This window comes from Onychomys torridus, chromosome 4, assembly GCF_903995425.1.
Source record: "Onychomys torridus chromosome 4, mOncTor1.1, whole genome shotgun sequence".
NCBI classification, from domain to species: domain Eukaryota; kingdom Metazoa; phylum Chordata; class Mammalia; order Rodentia; family Cricetidae; genus Onychomys; species Onychomys torridus.
The window spans coordinates 80,517,173-80,534,992 of record NC_050446.1 but is presented as its reverse complement, the minus strand read 5'-3'; the positions used below and the strand labels follow the sequence as shown (position 1 = coordinate 80,534,992).

Below are 17,820 nucleotides of genomic sequence, written 5' to 3'. Positions count from 1 at the left end.
GCTCTTGTTAACATTTCTATAGAAACGTGCATTTTGATTAAGCCAAACAAATTAAAAAAAAAAAAAACTAAACTAAAAAGTAGCCAATCATTTACCTATTTATTCATAAATATTTTATTCTTTTCTGGATTTTTTCCATCGGTATTTTTGTTCTTGCTGTTGCTTTACTTGCTGTGTTTCCTTTATTTTTCCTAAGTTTTAGTTTTCATTCATGGAGAGCCTTTCTGTCTTAGACTGAATTGCATCATTGCATGCATCTTACACGTGAAGTCATTTCAGCAGAGTTGCTCTTTGGAGTTGTGTCTGCCTCTAGTCTGTGTCCCTCAGCCAGAGTACTGAGTCTTTGGCTGCCCCATCACTGCCCCAGGTGTGTGGAGAGGGCACTGGCTCTGCCCAGTGTGTTCTCAGTCTCTCTTCCAAACCCGGACACAAGGAAGAATGTAGAGGGAGGTGTGCAGGGCAGATGCTGAGCCAGATTCATTTATAAATTTGTGCTAACTTTACCATGATACTTGAGGTTGGGGTTTCCAGGGGTTAACATACTTTCTGAAATCAAATTGAAAATGGAAATTTTTATTTCAGAGAGCTTTAATATCAATTTTTTAAATTTTTTTCTCAATTTTACTAAGACCTTAGCAAGTAATTAATTGTACACATTTAGTAGAAGTTAAGAATCTATGATAGCAATGCATGTATGACACTCAGAACCCATAAAATAGCATGTATCAAACAGCACTGCCTCATGTCACCAGGTTGTTAGATTAGTTTGAAGTGCTCACTGCCTGGAAGAGTATGCCTTGTCTGTCAGTGAAAAGTAAGGAAAACTCTTGCTGTGATAGATAATATTCATTCATCATGAACTGGTTTTGTCCAACCAGTAGAGAGAAAGCCACATTTCATTTTGTCAAACCAAAAACATACTACCTAGCTACATTTGTATGAAATCTCACACAACATGACAGAAATAACAACCAAGCCCTCAATGCACATTGAACTGGTGAAAGAAATCAGGAATGGTTTGGCAAAGATAAAACAAAAAATTAATTTTATGTTATTTTCTTTTCCTTTGCATTCATACCAGGTAGACTGTGTCAAATACCTATAGTAGAGGAGAGCTTGTTCATGCATGCAGGACAAAATAAAGATTAAAAGCTCCAGGAAATCAGCCTGCTTCAAGAAACCATTAAAGTGTGCCTGTCCCTCAGGCTTTACAGATGTGTTGATTGTTGCATTTCAGTCCTGTAAATATGTTACAGCATAGAGTAACCTAGATTCCCTGTTATAGAAGTGCCCCTGTCTGGAGTGTGGGGGTAGGGAGGGACGAAAGAGGACTAAATAACACACTGTAATGAAACCTGCCTTTGGGCAGCACATGCTTCAGTTCTCAATGCCCAGAAATACTTCGTGAGCACTCCAGGCTGCCTAGCAATGGGGATTTTCTAATTCTGGCGAGCTTGACAAAGTAAATACAACTCTTGAACATAAGGCAGCTCCTAATAAAAAAAAAATAAAAAAATAAAAACAATTCCCCTAGTAAACACCTACATTTGTCCCCATTAAAAATTCTTTCTTCATACCCAGGAACCAGCAGACCCTTAAATATGGGGATCTCAAAGTAACTGGAGAGTAGTTGGGAGATTTAGAGCTGTCAGGATGTTTTACATCGCCACTGCCACTGAGCACTACATCCACCGTCTCGGGGCTTTGGAGAGTGATGTTCTGCATACACTGTAGGCATTAGACAGAGAAACACACTGGCCATTATGCTCTCGGGAGTCATTTGCTTGCAGCCAAAAGGAAGCCAACGCGTGTTCATGGGTATGCTATCCAGGGTATAAAAGTGTATGCTTGCCACATTTCTGGGCTGAGTACTCCTCCAGAGTTGCCAGCTCCGGAAGTTAGCTAGTGGACTAGCAGTAACATGCTTACCTAAGCTATTTTTGAAAACTATCAGATTGCAAGAGTCTCTCGTTTTGCCTTTTCACATCTTAGGATTCTAGTCCATAGCTAAGGGTCAGTCATGCCTCTGCCAGCCGCTGAACTATATCACAAACTGTGTTGCTGCAGTCCTAAGAATCCCTAGTATTTCAGAATGGACCAGGATACAAAGATACTCATTTACCTACTAGCAGTTCACTGAGTCCATGGTTTCAGATTATGGCAAGGAACAGGCACTAGTTTCAATTGTAATGACAAAAAAGTTCCCTTTGCTACAACCAGTGCAGTGTCCATATCATATGCTTTAAAGGAAGAAAGAGATGGAGTGGGAAGGAATTCTCGTGTGATTAGACATTTGCATGTATTTCTAAAATAATTCTGTAAGTTTAGCATTCAGATCTAAAACACATACATAATTTTTTTTCCTAAGCCATCTTCCTATTCTTAAGAAACTTGAGCAAGCGCAAGGCCCTGGGTTCGATCCTCAGCTTAAAAAAAAAGAAAGAAAGAAACTTGATGGGTAGTCCACAAGATATTGCTCCTAAAATTTTTTCTCATTTATCCCAAGTACAAAAGGGACCTCCTAGGCAAAGTGCACCTGGGATACCTGTCCTCTTCCCTTTCCTGTGATAGTAGCCACAGACACTGGAGTTTCTCTCCATGTCCCTGCACACACTGGGACATCTGTGCTCTTTTCCTGCACTGTGTTCTTCAGAGTCATACAGACCTTGAATTAAAGAACAGCTGGGACCAGGGAAGAGGTAGCCAGAGTGAGAATCTTTGCTACACAGTAAACTGTGGAAAGATGGATGAAAGGGAGTTGGTTGGGAGATAGGAAGAGCCCATTTTGCCATTTAGGCAACAGGGCCCAGGATCACAGAGATGGAAGTCAGGCTAGTGACTAATCATCATCCCATGCCCGTTCCCAAGAAGTAGCAGGGTAGGGAAGGGTGCAGAATGTGCAGTGGGTGGTGGGGCACAGGGGTGCAGAAGGTAATGGGGTGCAGTGGGTAGTGTGGTGCAGGGGTACGGCAGGTGGTGGAGCACAGGGAAAAGGTGTTTCTATGTTGTCTCTTTTCTTTTCAACTTTAGGTAACAACTCAAGTTATATTATTCTGTTATCTAAATGCTTTTTTTAAGCTCAGCACATAAATGAGAATAAAAAGAAGGGGGGAATCTGAAGAAAAAGAACTCCCTTTAGTTTGTATAAAAAGTAAAATCAGTGCCAAACATGATGACTCAAGCCTATAAATCTGTGCCTTGGGTAGGCTGAGGCAGGAAGACTGCCACAAGTATGAGGCTAGGCCAGGCTAGTTAATGTAGGGCACAAAGAGAATCATTGTCTCAAAGAAAGCAAAGAGGGAAGAGGAAAGGAAGGGAAGGAGGGGTCATACCAAGCAAGGGTTTCCAGAATTACCTAGTTCTTTGGGTGTACGAACTAGGGAAAACAATGTGACTTTTGTGCATATTAATTGAAAGTTTGAAAACATGAAGATTTGAATGTGTTGTTATTATTACCCCGCAGTCCAGGAGATTCTAATTCCCCTTCTAAGAGAAGCAACCTGAAAAAGTCATTCTCACAAACTCAGTGCTTCTTAGATGTGTCACGTAGAACTCAGTCCCTCCACAGGAAGAGCAGATAGGAGGAAGCTGGGGGAGGCAGAGAAAGACACATGAGCTGCTTCATTACTGGTGTGTCACGTAGAACTCGGTCTCTCCACAGGAAGAGCAGATAGGAGCAAGCTGGGGGAGGCAGAGAAAGACACATGAGCTGCTTCATTACTGGTGTTTTTCTTCTAAATCAGAAGAAACATGATCTAAAACAGCCTTTGTACACTGTTCTCTGGAAACATCTTTCATAAATTTCATAAATATGAATGTTTGCAGTAACTATTGTTCTCCGTTATTGAAAATATCCACACATGACTTTGTAAAGAAATAATCAACAGTCATAGAAAAATGTTTCTATCACTTTTATGATAGGCTTTGCCCTTCAGAATTAACTCCAAATCAGTTCTCATAATTTACAAGCCCTACCAGATCTGCCGCCTGCCTGTCAGCCACACTTAATAACCATTTGCCCACTTGTCTAATGCTCCAGAAAAGGTGGGATTTTTCTGCCCTTCAAACATGCCAAGCGTACCTCTGCCTCATAACTTTTCAACTTTATGCTCATCATCTGGATCTTCTTTCTCCAGGTCTTGTAAATCCTGTCTCAAAATTAAAAACTTAGCACAGATGTACTCTTAAGGAAAATCTTCACCAATTAAAGTGGTACCCACAGCAGGTAGTACGATGTCACCATATTTCATTTCCTTTCAAGTATTATTCACTATCCACATGGTCCACATTTGCCTGCTGTCCTATGCTGCCAATCTCTCCTTGAACTATGGAAGTATACATTGTCCCTTCTGGGGCAAGTTCCATGAAAGCAGGGATCTTACCTATCTTGCTCAATGTCTCTAATGTTTAGAGACACTCTGACACATAGAAAATTTACTGTGGACACTGAAGCCAGACTGTCTGAGTTCAAATCATTTCAGTGCATTGTGGGTGTGACATTACTCCTGCTCTACTCATTGTTTTGGACTCAGCTACATGGTCCATAGCTAGCTGCAAGGGAAGCCTTTAAAGGAAGCCATTAGTTATAATGGTCTTGTATTTAAGGGACTCAGTACTAAAGGAAATAGGAGAATAGATGTTTGCAAACAATTATCAGTCTCTGTCAAATATGACAGCCCTTTGTAACCCAAGACCATGCTCACATTCTTCCCATAAATACCTATTCCCTTACCCAGGGATAGATAAACAATCCATCCAGTTAGAAAATTCAAAATTCCTATGCCCTTGTAGTTTGTAAAAAAAAAAAAAAAAAAAAAAAAAAAAAAAATTGTCCTTGAGTCTTGAGATATAACTCAATTGGTAGAAAGATTGTTCAGCATGTAAAAGTCATGGGTTCAATCCCTCAGAATCTAATGAAAATTAGTATGGTGGAAAACACTGTAATCCTAACACACAGGAGTGAGAGGCAGGAGGACCTGAAGTTCAAAAAAAGAAAGAGGGAGAGGGAGGAAAAGAGGTCTTTCTGATCAGTTGTTTCCTTTTCCTTTAAGAAGTCATTTCTTTGGCTATCATCAAATATTGCTGCATGAAGTTGCTGTTGAAAGATGTGCCCTTTGAGGTTTGAGGAGTAGGGTGGCTTTCGGAGTTGAATACTATAGGCTTCTGACCAGGTTTGTGGTTTCTTAGGCAGTTCAATTCCCTCAAGGCCTTAGACCAGTAGTTCTCAACCTGTGGATCGCAACCCTTTTAGGGGTTGAACAACCCTTTCACATGGTGTCAAAAAACACAGATGTTTACATTATGATTCATAATAGTAGCAAACTTACAGTTATGAAGTAGCTATGAAAATAATTTTATGGTTGGGGGCTACTATAACATGAGGAACTGTATTAAATGTCTGCAATATTAGGAAGGTTGAGAACCACTGCCTTAGAATGTTCCCAACCCATTTGCTCCCCCTCGGTTCCATGTGCAAATTATCCCCACCAAAGAGATTGTTTCTTTGCAGGAAACAGATATTGCCTAATTATTTTATGCAGAAAGAAAATCTATTAACAGAACATTGGGATGGGTGAAATATTTGGAGGAACTGGAGGGCATTGTCACCAAACCGGACTCCAGGAAAACAGGAAGGGGATGAGCTGGGAGACCCGACGCACACACTAAAGCTACTGACTGGACACACAGCTCTTTGGCCACATCCTTGGGGCTATTAAGTCCCACTTTCCACTGCTTCTTGACCCTCAGGAAGCAGCTAGCTGGACACTTAAACACTGGTCCAATCTCTACTTCCACAAAGGCTTCTCAACACTTAAGAAGCCAGTATCTAGTCACTGAATGCTGATGCCAGAACAATCATCTCTGCATCAGTGCCTGCCAATTGCAGTAGTTAACACAGCAGGAAAACTGATCCTGCTTCTCTTCCACCTTCTAAACCTAGTACACAGATGTATGGAGTTGGATAACCCTCATCTACATCTTTCCAGCCCCTGCTATGAGGAGGGAACACCAGAAGGCAGTTTGAGTGGCTACCAAGGGCCTGCTCTAAGACTTGAATCTTATTTCCTGGGATCTCTTTCATTTTATAAGTAGCTGCCTGGGTACCACATGGAATAATAGGCTTGATTGAAATAAGCACCCCTCACCTGACCATTTTCAGGCTGTGCCCTTAGTGAAGGTCATTAAGAAGGCTTAGAGGCATAGACATCATTGGCAAATGTTGCCTCCCCCCACCCCTCCAGTACACAGATACAAGAACATCCAGGTGTTTGCAGACTAGCAAGGCCCTGAATTACCAAGCCTTTGGTTGAGACTGTGAGGTCTAGGCGGGGTACCTCCTTTTACAGAACTATAGTCCCTTCTTGCTTGTGCTCTTGTTCTAGCATAATTTCATCTCTTTATAAAGTGACAAGAGTCAACAGACACACCTGTATTCTAAATTTTTTCAACATTTCATGATGAGCCACTGATTAGAGGTATAAGGTTTGCCTTCCGGGTTATCACAGATATGATTAAAAAAAAAAAAAAAAAAAAAAAAAAAAAAAAAAACACGAACAAGCTGATCTTTGACCTGCCTGCCCACCTTCCAACCACTAAATCAAAGTATATGTGTAGCAGGAATCTTAGAAGGACAGGAGCGGCAGTGAAGGGTAAGGTTTATAGCTCTTAACTATTGCTCTGATCTCTTGACTTTTAATTCTGCAATTGGCTCTGTGTTTCTTATTTAACAAGATGGTTACATCTACTATTATGTATATCATAGAACTTGGGTATTATATGTGTCATTTGCCAAGATCTATATTAACAGGGTGGAGGGTTATGCTGTTGTTATAGTGATCCACTGAGGGTGCCTTGGATAATGCAGAAGTCTGTGTCTCTCACATAGACTAAGTTGGACAACCCAAGCTCCTAGACTCATTCCGTCATTTTGCTTTGTTGCCCTTAGCACATAGCTTCCATCTTTGACCAGAATAGCCACTTTAGCACCTGCCCTTAAGACTGTGTGTCCGCAAGTGAAAAGAAGGAAGTTAGGTCTGTCCTGAATGTTTTCAGAGCCTAAAGCAGGAATGCAAAGAAAGGATAGCATAATTATGCTGAAACATTTTGAAGTTGTCAAGCCATTAAATATGTCTCTCTTCTTTCTTTCAAAAATATAATTTTCTTGGAATTTAGGAGCAGAGTTCTCTACTTGAGAACATGGAACAGAGAGAATTACTCGACAGGCCACCTCCTTTCTCTTCCTACAAATGAGACCACTCATACACTCGTGCATACCTAGCTTACACATCCATAGCATACACAGTGCCTACTAACAGCCATGCCTTTGCTACTCCAGGAACTTCAGAGTGCACACACGTACAGCACAGTGCACTCAGGAGTAGACAAACCTGAAAACAAGAATTTTGCAGGCTTTGTAGGCATCTGGACATAGATTTCAGGGTTTCTGTGCCCCAAGAACATATTCAGCAAAGAAAAATAGAGGTTTCTTTTTTTTAACCATTTTTTCTTCTTCTTTTTATTTTATTTTATTTTATTTATTTATTCATTTATTTATTTGTTTGTTTATTTATTTATTTATTTATTTGGCATTGGTATGGGGTTAACAGAATCTCGTGTAATCCAGGCTGGCCTCTAACTTTGTAAGTATCGAAGGATGGCCTAGAACTACTGATCCTCTTGCCTCTGCTTTAAGAGTCTTGGACTAGGCATGTGCCACCCCCAGCTATGAGATTGATACCAATTCTAGATGCACACTGCATTAGCCCCTAATTACCCAGTCCATGGGAAAGAGTCTGACCAGAGGAGAGGCAGAGGGGCCTTCTTGGTGAGGTTTACTTACTAAGAGGGAAGGGGAGATGGAAGTGCCTACTCCCTTTACAAAACCTCATCCTAACATTAACCATGGCACTTCTGCCCAAGACAGAGTGACCAAGACGTAGTCACTCAACCTCATCTGTTAGCAAAGGAAGTTGGGAAATGCAGCCTTTATTCAAGGAGGCCATGTGCCCTTCTAGTATTCAGGATTCTCTTACTTTCTAAAAAGAATAGATAGATACTGGGAGTAAGCCAGCAATCTCTGCCACAGACACATGCCTTTTCACAAATCACACTTCTGTTTAGACAGGTAAGTTCTCCACAGTCTGCTTTCAGAGAGGTGAAAGCAGATTTGGAGGCAAGACAACACTGTCAGTTATAATTGACGGTCAAAATAATTGCACACCTGAGCGTTTTTCAATGGGCAGCCAGTATGCAGTGTTCCAGCTCTAAGAAGTTGTCTAATTTTCAGATCAATCAAGAAAAACCAAAACCAAATGAATTTCTTAATTCAAATAATAGCGTAAAAATATGTCACTAATTGAAAATATTTTAATCTTAAATCCTGAGAATGAATTGGACCTTAAGAAAATTTTTTAAAAAAAAGAAAAAAGAAAAAAGAAAAACCTCACCATGTGTAGCAGACTGCTTTCCAAAATTACTCAGCCACTACCAAATGAACACTTGCAAATCCAAAAGGGTAAGAAATGGGGGAGGGGAAATTGTTTCTGGCATTGTTCCCAATGGCCAAGGTGGATATGAGGATGGTGTAAAATTCATGAAAAATTAGGCAGAAGTATATCACACTGTAGTATTTTAACCAAATGTGAAATACTTGCAATATAATGTTACATTATAATAGTATAATCATTGTTGAATAATATAAATGTAAAAGAATAAAAATATAGTAACTGGAGGTTGGGGAAGTGGATCAGTGGGTAAGAGCACTTGCCTTGCAAGAGTAAGAACCTGAATTCAAATCCCAAGCCGCTACCTAAAACCCAAGCATGGCTGCATAATCCCCTACCTCATCACTGGGGAGCAGAAGCAGGCAGATCCCAAAGCTTGCTGGCTGGCCAGCCAACCAGCCAAAGTGGCAAGTTTATAGTTCAGTGAGAAAGACAAAAAAATAAATAAATAAAAAGGTGGGAGTCACAGAAGAAGGCATCTGCTGTCCTACTTTGGCTGCTCCATGCACACACAGTCACACACTCACATGCACATGCCACACACATATACCAAACACCACACACAATAATAATGTAATTATATAATAGCATGAGACACTGGCATTCTTAGTAGCTAAAACAACAGTCTGAAACTGTAGAATAATGATGAATGTATCAAGCCTGCTCCATCCTCTATTAGGAAATTCATCTCTCCACTGAAGAAAGGGAAGTCTCCCTACAAAATAGAATAAGAAAGCATTGTGTTAGCCTCCCTCATGCTAGGCTCCTGGGGGGGGGGGGGGGGAATTAGATGTGTGTTTTGTTGGTCAGAAACTGAAAATGGAGTCCCAAAAGGTGAGCTGTGGTTCACTGCAATTGTGTAATAAACTTGATCAACATTTTTACATACATTTAAGCACAAAGCCTCTTTTGCAGCTCAGTCTCTCCATGTCTAAATTTGGGTTGTGTATAGAAGTGACATGGCCAACTTCCAGATCCTGTCTTTTTGGCCACATTTTTCCCCATTCAGCATCAGTCTTGGAGCCAGAAGTAGATCTCCTTATTTTAAAGGCAGACCTATCATTTGTGCTCAGAATTGACTACTTGTGGGTATAAAGTGAAGAATAAATACACTTCCACCTTTTAAGAAAATATATTTATGGCTGGGTGGCGGTGGCGCACGCCTTTAATCCCAGTACTCGGGAGGCAGAACCAGGCGGACCACTGTGAGTTCAGACTAGCCTGGTCTAGAGCGAGATCCAGGAAAGGCTCCAAAACTACACAGAGAAACCCTGTCTCAAAAAAACAAAGAAGGAGGAGGAGGAGAAGGAGAAGAAGGAAGGAGGAGAAGAAGGAAAAGAAAAAAGAAAAGAAAATATATTTATTGTGTATGTGTGTACGCGCGCACACGCGCGCAGGTTCCTGAAAAGGCCAGGAGCATCAGATCCCCTGGCCCTGCAGGTTGTGAGTGATGACATTTCTACCTTTGTCAAGCCGCTCTTAGGACAGTCATGCCTCTGTAATGGCCGCTTAGCCTGTACTCTACTTCATTGTGTCACACAGAGTATGATTATAGAAACCAGCAAGCTCTCTGCATGTGAAGGCCCGCAGAGCTGAGAGACTCTGCAAGGGAGTGGGATGGATGCTTGCTGTTCATTTGTTTCCTCTCCTTTGTGTGAAGAAGGAAAAATAACTATTAAAACCCAGGTGGAGGAGCTTCATATTCTGACATTTCCTTTATTCACCATTTTGTCAGCGGTGAAGACATGTGCAAAAGACAGATTTTTAAAATGAGGTGGATCCTGAATTGCATTCTGTATTACTCACTATTCCGTTGCTGTGATCAAACACCATAACCAAGAAAGCAAGAGTTTTAGTTGGGCTTCTGGTTCCAACCATGATGGCAGGGAAACAGGGCAGCGAGCTGCAGGCATAGTGGTTGGAGAGGGAAGCATGAGGCAGAGGGCAAACTTGTAGGTAAGGCATTTACTTTCAAAGCTGCCTCCAGTGCTCCAGTGACACACTTCCTCCAGCAAGGCTGAACCCACATAGACCTCCCAAACAGCACCACTAACTAGGAATCAAAATGCCTAATACTCTGGGAAGCATTTCTCAGTGAAACCACCATACTTTTCTAATACATGCATGTACTTTGACGCTGGCCTAGAAGCCAGGCAGGGAATTGTGGGTGCAGCTTCCTTTATGTTTATTTACAGAGCTGCAATGGAGGGGGATAATATATACTAAATATTGAGGTTCTGCTTATGTCCTGAGACCCAGTAACTAAATTGCTGTCATTTTGGGTTATGTATAGTGAGTTATACTTCTAGATTCACTTTGTAAACTCACGTGTCTTCATCGTGTCATACTACATGTAGTTTTTGAGCCCCCTGAAATCTATTTTTTAGCAAAAGAGGTTTAAATATGTTAGTATAGTGCTTGATAGTCCATGAAGTACCTGTACATGTCATTTGATGTCCATGGCAGTCTTGTGAGGAGACAGGTGTGCCTTCATGTGGATGAGCACACTGGGGCTTTGACAAGTCATTGGCTTATGAGAGGTTGCCCTAAAAGTGAAGGGCAAAGGCAGGAATCATGTTGTCACTCCACCTCCATGCCCATGGCTCTTGCACCTTGACTTCTGCTTTGTCTCTAGAGGGCCTTGGACACTGGGGCAAAGTGACAGATCTTCAGTTAGGGGACCAACATAGACCCCCCATCAGGTATGAATGTTTAAAAGAAAATGAAAATATATTGAAAACTATTCTGAAAGATTAATGTCCATGGTTCTGAGCAACACAAACTGGCTTTCCAGGGAATATGAGAAAGTTGTAAAAGATGTAGACAAATCCCTATCCAACTGCTAAGGGTTAAAATGCACTGCATCAACTGTTTTCAGAAAACAGACAGTGCCTGGTGGTTTTCTTTTGGCAAACTAAGAACTATAAATTGACTAGACTGACTTTAATGGATAGTTACTCTCAGTTTGCCTCCAGTCCAGGTGTGATCCCCATTATTTTGGCCCTCTGTTTGGGGACTGTGGGTACTGAGAACAGGTCTGGCAGTTGGGAAGAAAAAGAATTAGTAAGGGAACCATTAAGACAGGAAATCCCACTCTGTGTGTCTATAGGATCAGTTTGTTGCTGGCCCAGAAGGGACCAATAGATAGTGGCTAAGCCCAGGAAAATGGAGAGGCAGACCTTCAGGAAGAACTTCAAAGTCCTGTCCTCTTTGGGATGCCCTAGAGCCACTTCTGCTACTTGGTTCTAGCCTTGGCTTTCTGTGGAATGCATATGCCTTTGGCAGAAACTCCTGAACCTCCCAGCGTGTTTTAGTATGCTGTTTCCTCCCATACAGTGGCAGGAGGGAAGCCATTGATCACATCAGATCCCTGCAAATTCCCCAATTTCCTGTGGGAATCATGGGAGTTCCTATTTTCCCATACCTCTCTCTACCCATACAGATATGGTACTAAGACAAAAACTAGGCTGCCAGCCAACCATATACCCATCCCCTGCCTCATCTGCACAGTCTTTCCCTCTCCAAATCTGAGGACACAAAATTAGATGGAAAAATATTCAGCTCAAGATGAAAGATCCATTTTCGTTTGGGCCTTTGCTCAGGTATAAAAACAGACACGTGAATTGTCTGGTTGAGACTCATTGCATGCATTCATCCTATTCATTTTCATTTGGGTCATTTTTATTTAAAATGTTATTCAGTGAAATTCAACATCTAAAAGTTTATCTACACTACAGCCTTGCTGTTTGTCATAAAGAAGGTCACAATGCAGCATACATTTTCAGAAGACAGATCTGGGATGCAGTGGCACCTGAGCATTTACATGTCAAATATGTGCAGGCTTTGGAAGCCTCCTAGGAGAGCTCCCTGACACACCTGGTGAGCTGGAACCTGAGCTCCTCTGTTCCACTGCTCCACATCACACTGATGTGGCACACAGGGGAGGCTTGGAAAGAAAGAACCAAACACTCTGCTCAAGACTTTACCTTGCATGGCGACCACATTCAGGAAATCAACAAAAGCAAGTGAAGCCATGCAGAGGCATGGATTTCCCAGCCCTCTTTGGGCTTTTTCAGAGGACAAGAATATATAACCAGCTTTGCAGTAAAGTGTTTGGCTAGGAGTGATTACTCATATTACCCCAAATGTTTATGATCAGAAGTAGCACATGAATAATATGTGACTTTTCTCTAAGATAATTCAACCCAAAAGATTTCCAAGCATGTCACATGTCGCTTTCTTTTTTCCAATGATGGGCATTCAGCCAATTGGTTCACTCATTGCCTAGATAAAGTGGGAAGAGAAAAGAGCTTAGGCAGTCACTGAGCAAATAGTTGAGCTCCTAAAATACATTTGATTTTGCTCATCCTGGATAAACTGCGCTTGCTTTCCTGCTTAGAGTATTCATGCAGGTGCTGAACCTTATATTACACTGTTCCTGCTGCTGGGCAAATCCCATTCTTGTGAGAACTGAGGCCACCACTTAAGAGCCCACTCAGGTCCCATCTCTGTAAAGCTTTCTCCTCTGCCTTTCTTGTATCCATAACCCAGAGAGTTCACTGTGAGGATGATTTCCTATAGCCATATTTGTGGCTGTAGGAAACCAGGTGTGTGGAAGGCCTTGGAGTGAAACACAGATACAATTAATCTCTTTTCCTCCTGCTTCTTCTGTGGTCAGTGACTGTCTTAACACTGCAGAGACACTCGTCGCCTCAGACCCAGGAGTCATGCTTCCTTTTAGACCACTGAGCCTATCCTGCTCTCATTTCTGCTTGTAATCTTCTATGAGACCAACTGGAGTACAGAGAACTGAAGGAATTATCTGGGAACAAATAAGTCTCATCTGAGACTCAAGAAATGAACAGTTACTTAGTAAGCGGCAGGCTGAGTGCTGAAGTGAAATGAACGGTTCTGGGTGAATGTCCCAGGTTTTCTGACCTCCTTCACCTGCTTGACACCTTTGCTGACCATGCCTCTGTTTTCATTGGAAATGCATTTGTATGTGAGACAAACAAATCAAGGAAGACCCTTTTCATAAATTATCTCAAATGTCTCTAAATATTTTGATTATTACACACAGCTTGTGTTTACATGACAACAAGGAAGCCTTTCATCAGGAAAGCATCTATCAGGAACATATGCTTGTGGGCAAACATTTTGACAAAAACCACCTAGCCTTTTTTTCCCCCATTGAAGAGAGTCTTCCAAATGAAGGTCCCAGCCAGGTTGCCTCTGATCAAACACTAGCCTATCCTGTCTTGTCTGTGGCCCAGGCCTCCTGTTTTGTGCCTCACATAACAGAGAGAGTCATCCTTTATCACCCTAGAGGAGTGATTATAAAACCCCTGCAGATCCCAAAATCTGTGGATACCAAAGCCCCTCCTATACAATGGCATAGTGTTTGTCTATAACTACACATATCTTCCTAGGAACTTTAAATGACCTGTAGACTATGGTAATACCTAATACAATGAAAATGCCAGGTGAATCGATGTTTGTTAGTTATATTGAATAGAGAGTAATAATGATATAAAAAGTTTCTGTGTGTTCAATACAGATCATTTCTTTTTTAATATTTTCCAGCTATGTTTGTCATGTGGAATCCACTGATCTGGAAAGTCAACTCCTTCCTTTAATTTTGACTTGGGAGGGGGGTGCGGGGGGGTCTCACTATGTAGACTTGGCTGGCTTGAAACTCATTTTGCAGAACATGTTGACCTCAAACTCACAACAAAGATCCATCTACCTCTACCTCCCAACTAAATTTTTATTTGTGGGGGCAGAGGAGGCTGATAATACTGATAATTAAAAGACTTTTATATTCCTTTCTCTCTTTTTTGGAGGAGTGGGCATGTGAGATAGGGTTTTTCTGGGTAACAGCTCTGGCTGGTCTGGAACTAGCTTTGTAGACCGGGCTGATCTTGAACTCAAAGATCCACCGGCCTCTTCCTCCTAAGTACTGAGATTAAAGGTGTGTACCTCCATCCCTGGCTTTTATTGCTTTCAAAAGAAAAACATTCCTTTAAAACTGTAAGAGTCTTTTTCTAACCACAGTAACATCTGCAGTTTTGGCTGCGGGGTAGGTCTGCTTAAGTGAGCTTGGATGTGGAGGAAGATAAAACCAGGAGTTGGGTACTCAAAGCCAACCACACTTTTGAAAGCCTACTCCAGTGTTATGAATTGAGGCAAACCTGTAGTCAGTGTCGTGGCTAGCTCACCTGTGCATAGGGGAGCACTGCAATCCAGTAGCGTTGTTCTCTCTATGCCAATACATCTGTGACAAATGTAAGTTCCTAGAAAAAGTATAGTCATGAAATAGAATCAGCAGTCAACTTGTACACAAAGAGAAGCAAGCATCTGTGGGAATCCACCATTCCTGAAAAGCCATAGTTGATTAAGAAGCATTTTAGGACCCTGGCAAAAGCAGAACCAAAAAAAAAAAAAAAGAAAATACTGTAACATAATATTTTTTCAATTTGTGCATTTGCATGTTTTCATTCCCACCTAAAAAAGAAAAATCTTACTAGATTTGGTTTTGGACTCTGAAGTCATTCCACTGAGAATCTTGGTCCAGTTTCTAACAGTAGCTGTAATTTGTAAAAACCTAGTAAGAATGGAATATGAAGATAATGGGCTCCGTCTGAGGAATTGTTTTAGCAGAGATTTCATATGCAAGACTAAATGCTGATCAACAGAGCATAATATTGTATTCTGAAGTGTGTGGGGAAAGCAAAATTAATTTTTTTCTTCTTCCCTTCTCTCACAATGTGCCACAGCGACTGCATTTGCCTCCAGACTTGTCAGACACAGTGAGCCGTTCAAGCAAACAGGATCTGGCAGACTCCGCCAAGCTGCTGGGCCCAGGCTGTGGCATGATGGCCGGAGGCAAGAAGCACCTGGACTTCTAGGGAATCCTCCTTAGTAACTGCATGCGGAATTATCTGACACCCTAATTATGATTGCAAATAGCTTATGTAAATATTTTTCTTAATGATTTGACCCTCCAATCTTTGAAAAACACAGGATTCCAAACGGAACCTCCATTCTTCAATTCGGGTTGTTTCATTGTTTGTTTTTCCACCAACTTTTGTACAAAAATAATAGAGCAGAAATACCATCATTTGACATTAGCTGCTATTGTGTATTTTAAAATACTAATTAATTTTTAAATAAACACCAAAAAAAAAAACCCCAAAACATGATGTGCCTTAGAGTGGTCATTGGTTCATGTGGATGATGGTGTCGTGAATGATGGTGGTAGACATGTTCACCCATAGAGTATAGAACAATAATTCAAGTTGTGTGGGATACATCGCTCTGTGTTTCTGAAAAAGTCACCAAAAACTGCTAAGCCTTTTTTAAAAGAATGTTCTGTTTGCTAGTATATGAAACAGTTTGCATTTGTGCATCCTGTTATTTCAAGTGATAAAGACAAAACAGCCATATTTGGGGGATTTTGGCTTAATTACTCCACACATATAGAACCTGATGGACTGTACAAAAATAGCTGGGTGTACTGATGCTCTAAAGTTCTAAATAATTGACATCGGTACTGTGAAATTGTTTCAACAGACAAAATTCGAGATTGAAATTCAAGCTGGCAGCTCCACTAATGCTGGGTCCCAAAGATGTGTCCTGAAGCCCAGTGAGCAGGTTACATAATGTGGGTCTAAGACAATGTGAAAACCTGAAAGGAACTCAGATTTCCATTGTGTCACCTCAACCCTTTGTTAACCGTGAGCATTGGCTAAGCATGTTAATGAATCTCTAACCATGGACCATGTCTTGGGAACACAGCATATGGAACAAGTTTTCATATAACACACTAGGGTTTGGTGTCATGGGTCCATAATTCTTGAAGGGTTTGACAAATCATAGGTACAGAGTGAAAGTTAAAAAGCAACTTGCATGTATTTAAAGACTCACGTTTTTTAAAAAGATGTTTAACATCTGTTGGCAGAAATTGAATTTCCAAAATACATTTTCAAATAAATTAGAATATTTTGAAGCACCTTAAACTAACATTTTAAGCAGTTTCCTTTTAATATACCACAAATTATACTCTATTTGTTCTTGACAACATTGTAGAAAACAAAGACTAGGTTTTTAAAACTGTCTAACCAATATGATGAATGTCAGTCACTTAAAAAAAAAAGCCCACTGTAGCATAAACACACACTGTATACAGCTCTTATTCAGAATTAGAATAATTGAATCGATGACAGTGATTTGCCAGGATGTCAAATCTCTCCATCATACCCTGTCACTACCAGTTTATTTTTTGTGATAAAATCAAAAAGACAACTATTTTGTCACAACGGCTCCATTAGCACTAAAAAAAAAAAAAAAAATCAAGTTGGTTCTTTTTTTTTTTTTTTTTTAGAATGTCTGGTTTATTTTTTTCATACCTTTTAATTCTAAAGACACAAATTCTTCCCCATTTTCTTTTCAAAATAAAGTTTCAGAATTGATCTGTCAGTTAAAATTAAAGGGCTTTTATATTGAGGAGAGGTACTTTTAAGATTTAAAACAACTTCAAAAAATTGATTTCCTCCCTAGATAATAAGTCATGCTGCACAGGAATCCACCAAAGCCCAGCTGTTCTTTAACGGATAGGGAATAAACTGAAGTGAATGTTTGGTTGTTATAGTAACTAACCTTTCTCTTGCCCTGTTGTGACTCACTTTACACAAACACACAACAGCACAATTATATGGCATTTGACTCTGAAAGGAAGTGTGAAGCCATCAGATATATAAATTGCTTATAAAATACTTAATAGATCATTGGTTTGCTTCTTGGCTATAGCTGTAAGATTAACAGTCAGCTACTAGTAGATATGCACTTTACAAATAGATAAATTCCCTAGAAATTGAGTAAGCATATTTGAACCTTTAGTTTAAATAGAAATTAAACTTTTCAAACTCTTAAATATAGAGTAGCTGGCTTTCCAAAAATACTACATCCATATGGCTAGGGATGGGTCACCACTTTGTTTTTCAGATTAACCCAGCATATTTTAATAATAATAATAATAATGATAATGATAATAATAATAATAATAACAATGAAGAAGAAGAAGCTACTGCTATTGGAAACAGATGTATGATGCTATTTTGTTTTGTTTTCCTCTGATAAAAATCTGTCCTAAAAATATGTCTTCCTTCATCTGGAAATTATTTGTTCTCTATTACCCCAATAACTTCCTACATGAAAACATTGTTTTGCAAATGATAACATATATCTATATATATTATATGCTACTGTATATATGCATGTACTTCTAATATATTATGAAATGTATACTCTTCATAGA

At 40.3% G+C, this 17,820-nt stretch overlaps 1 protein-coding gene across 2 annotated transcripts in view; it reads left to right on the top strand.

Moving 5' to 3' along the window:
• Elp4 (elongator acetyltransferase complex subunit 4) overlaps window positions 1-16,831 on the top strand; it is a 212,845-nt gene extending 196,014 nt beyond the window's left edge. Inside the window, exon 10 of one of the 2 annotated variants that reach the window (XM_036186477.1) lies at window positions 15,281-16,831. In XM_036186477.1, coding sequence (XP_036042370.1) covers window positions 15,281-15,412 — 132 coding nt within the window. In that variant the 3' untranslated portion in view covers window positions 15,413-16,831. The remainder of the gene's footprint in view (window positions 1-15,280) is intronic. The other variant, XM_036186478.1, reaches the window with a different exon arrangement.
• Window positions 16,832-17,820: the final 989 nt, after the last annotated feature.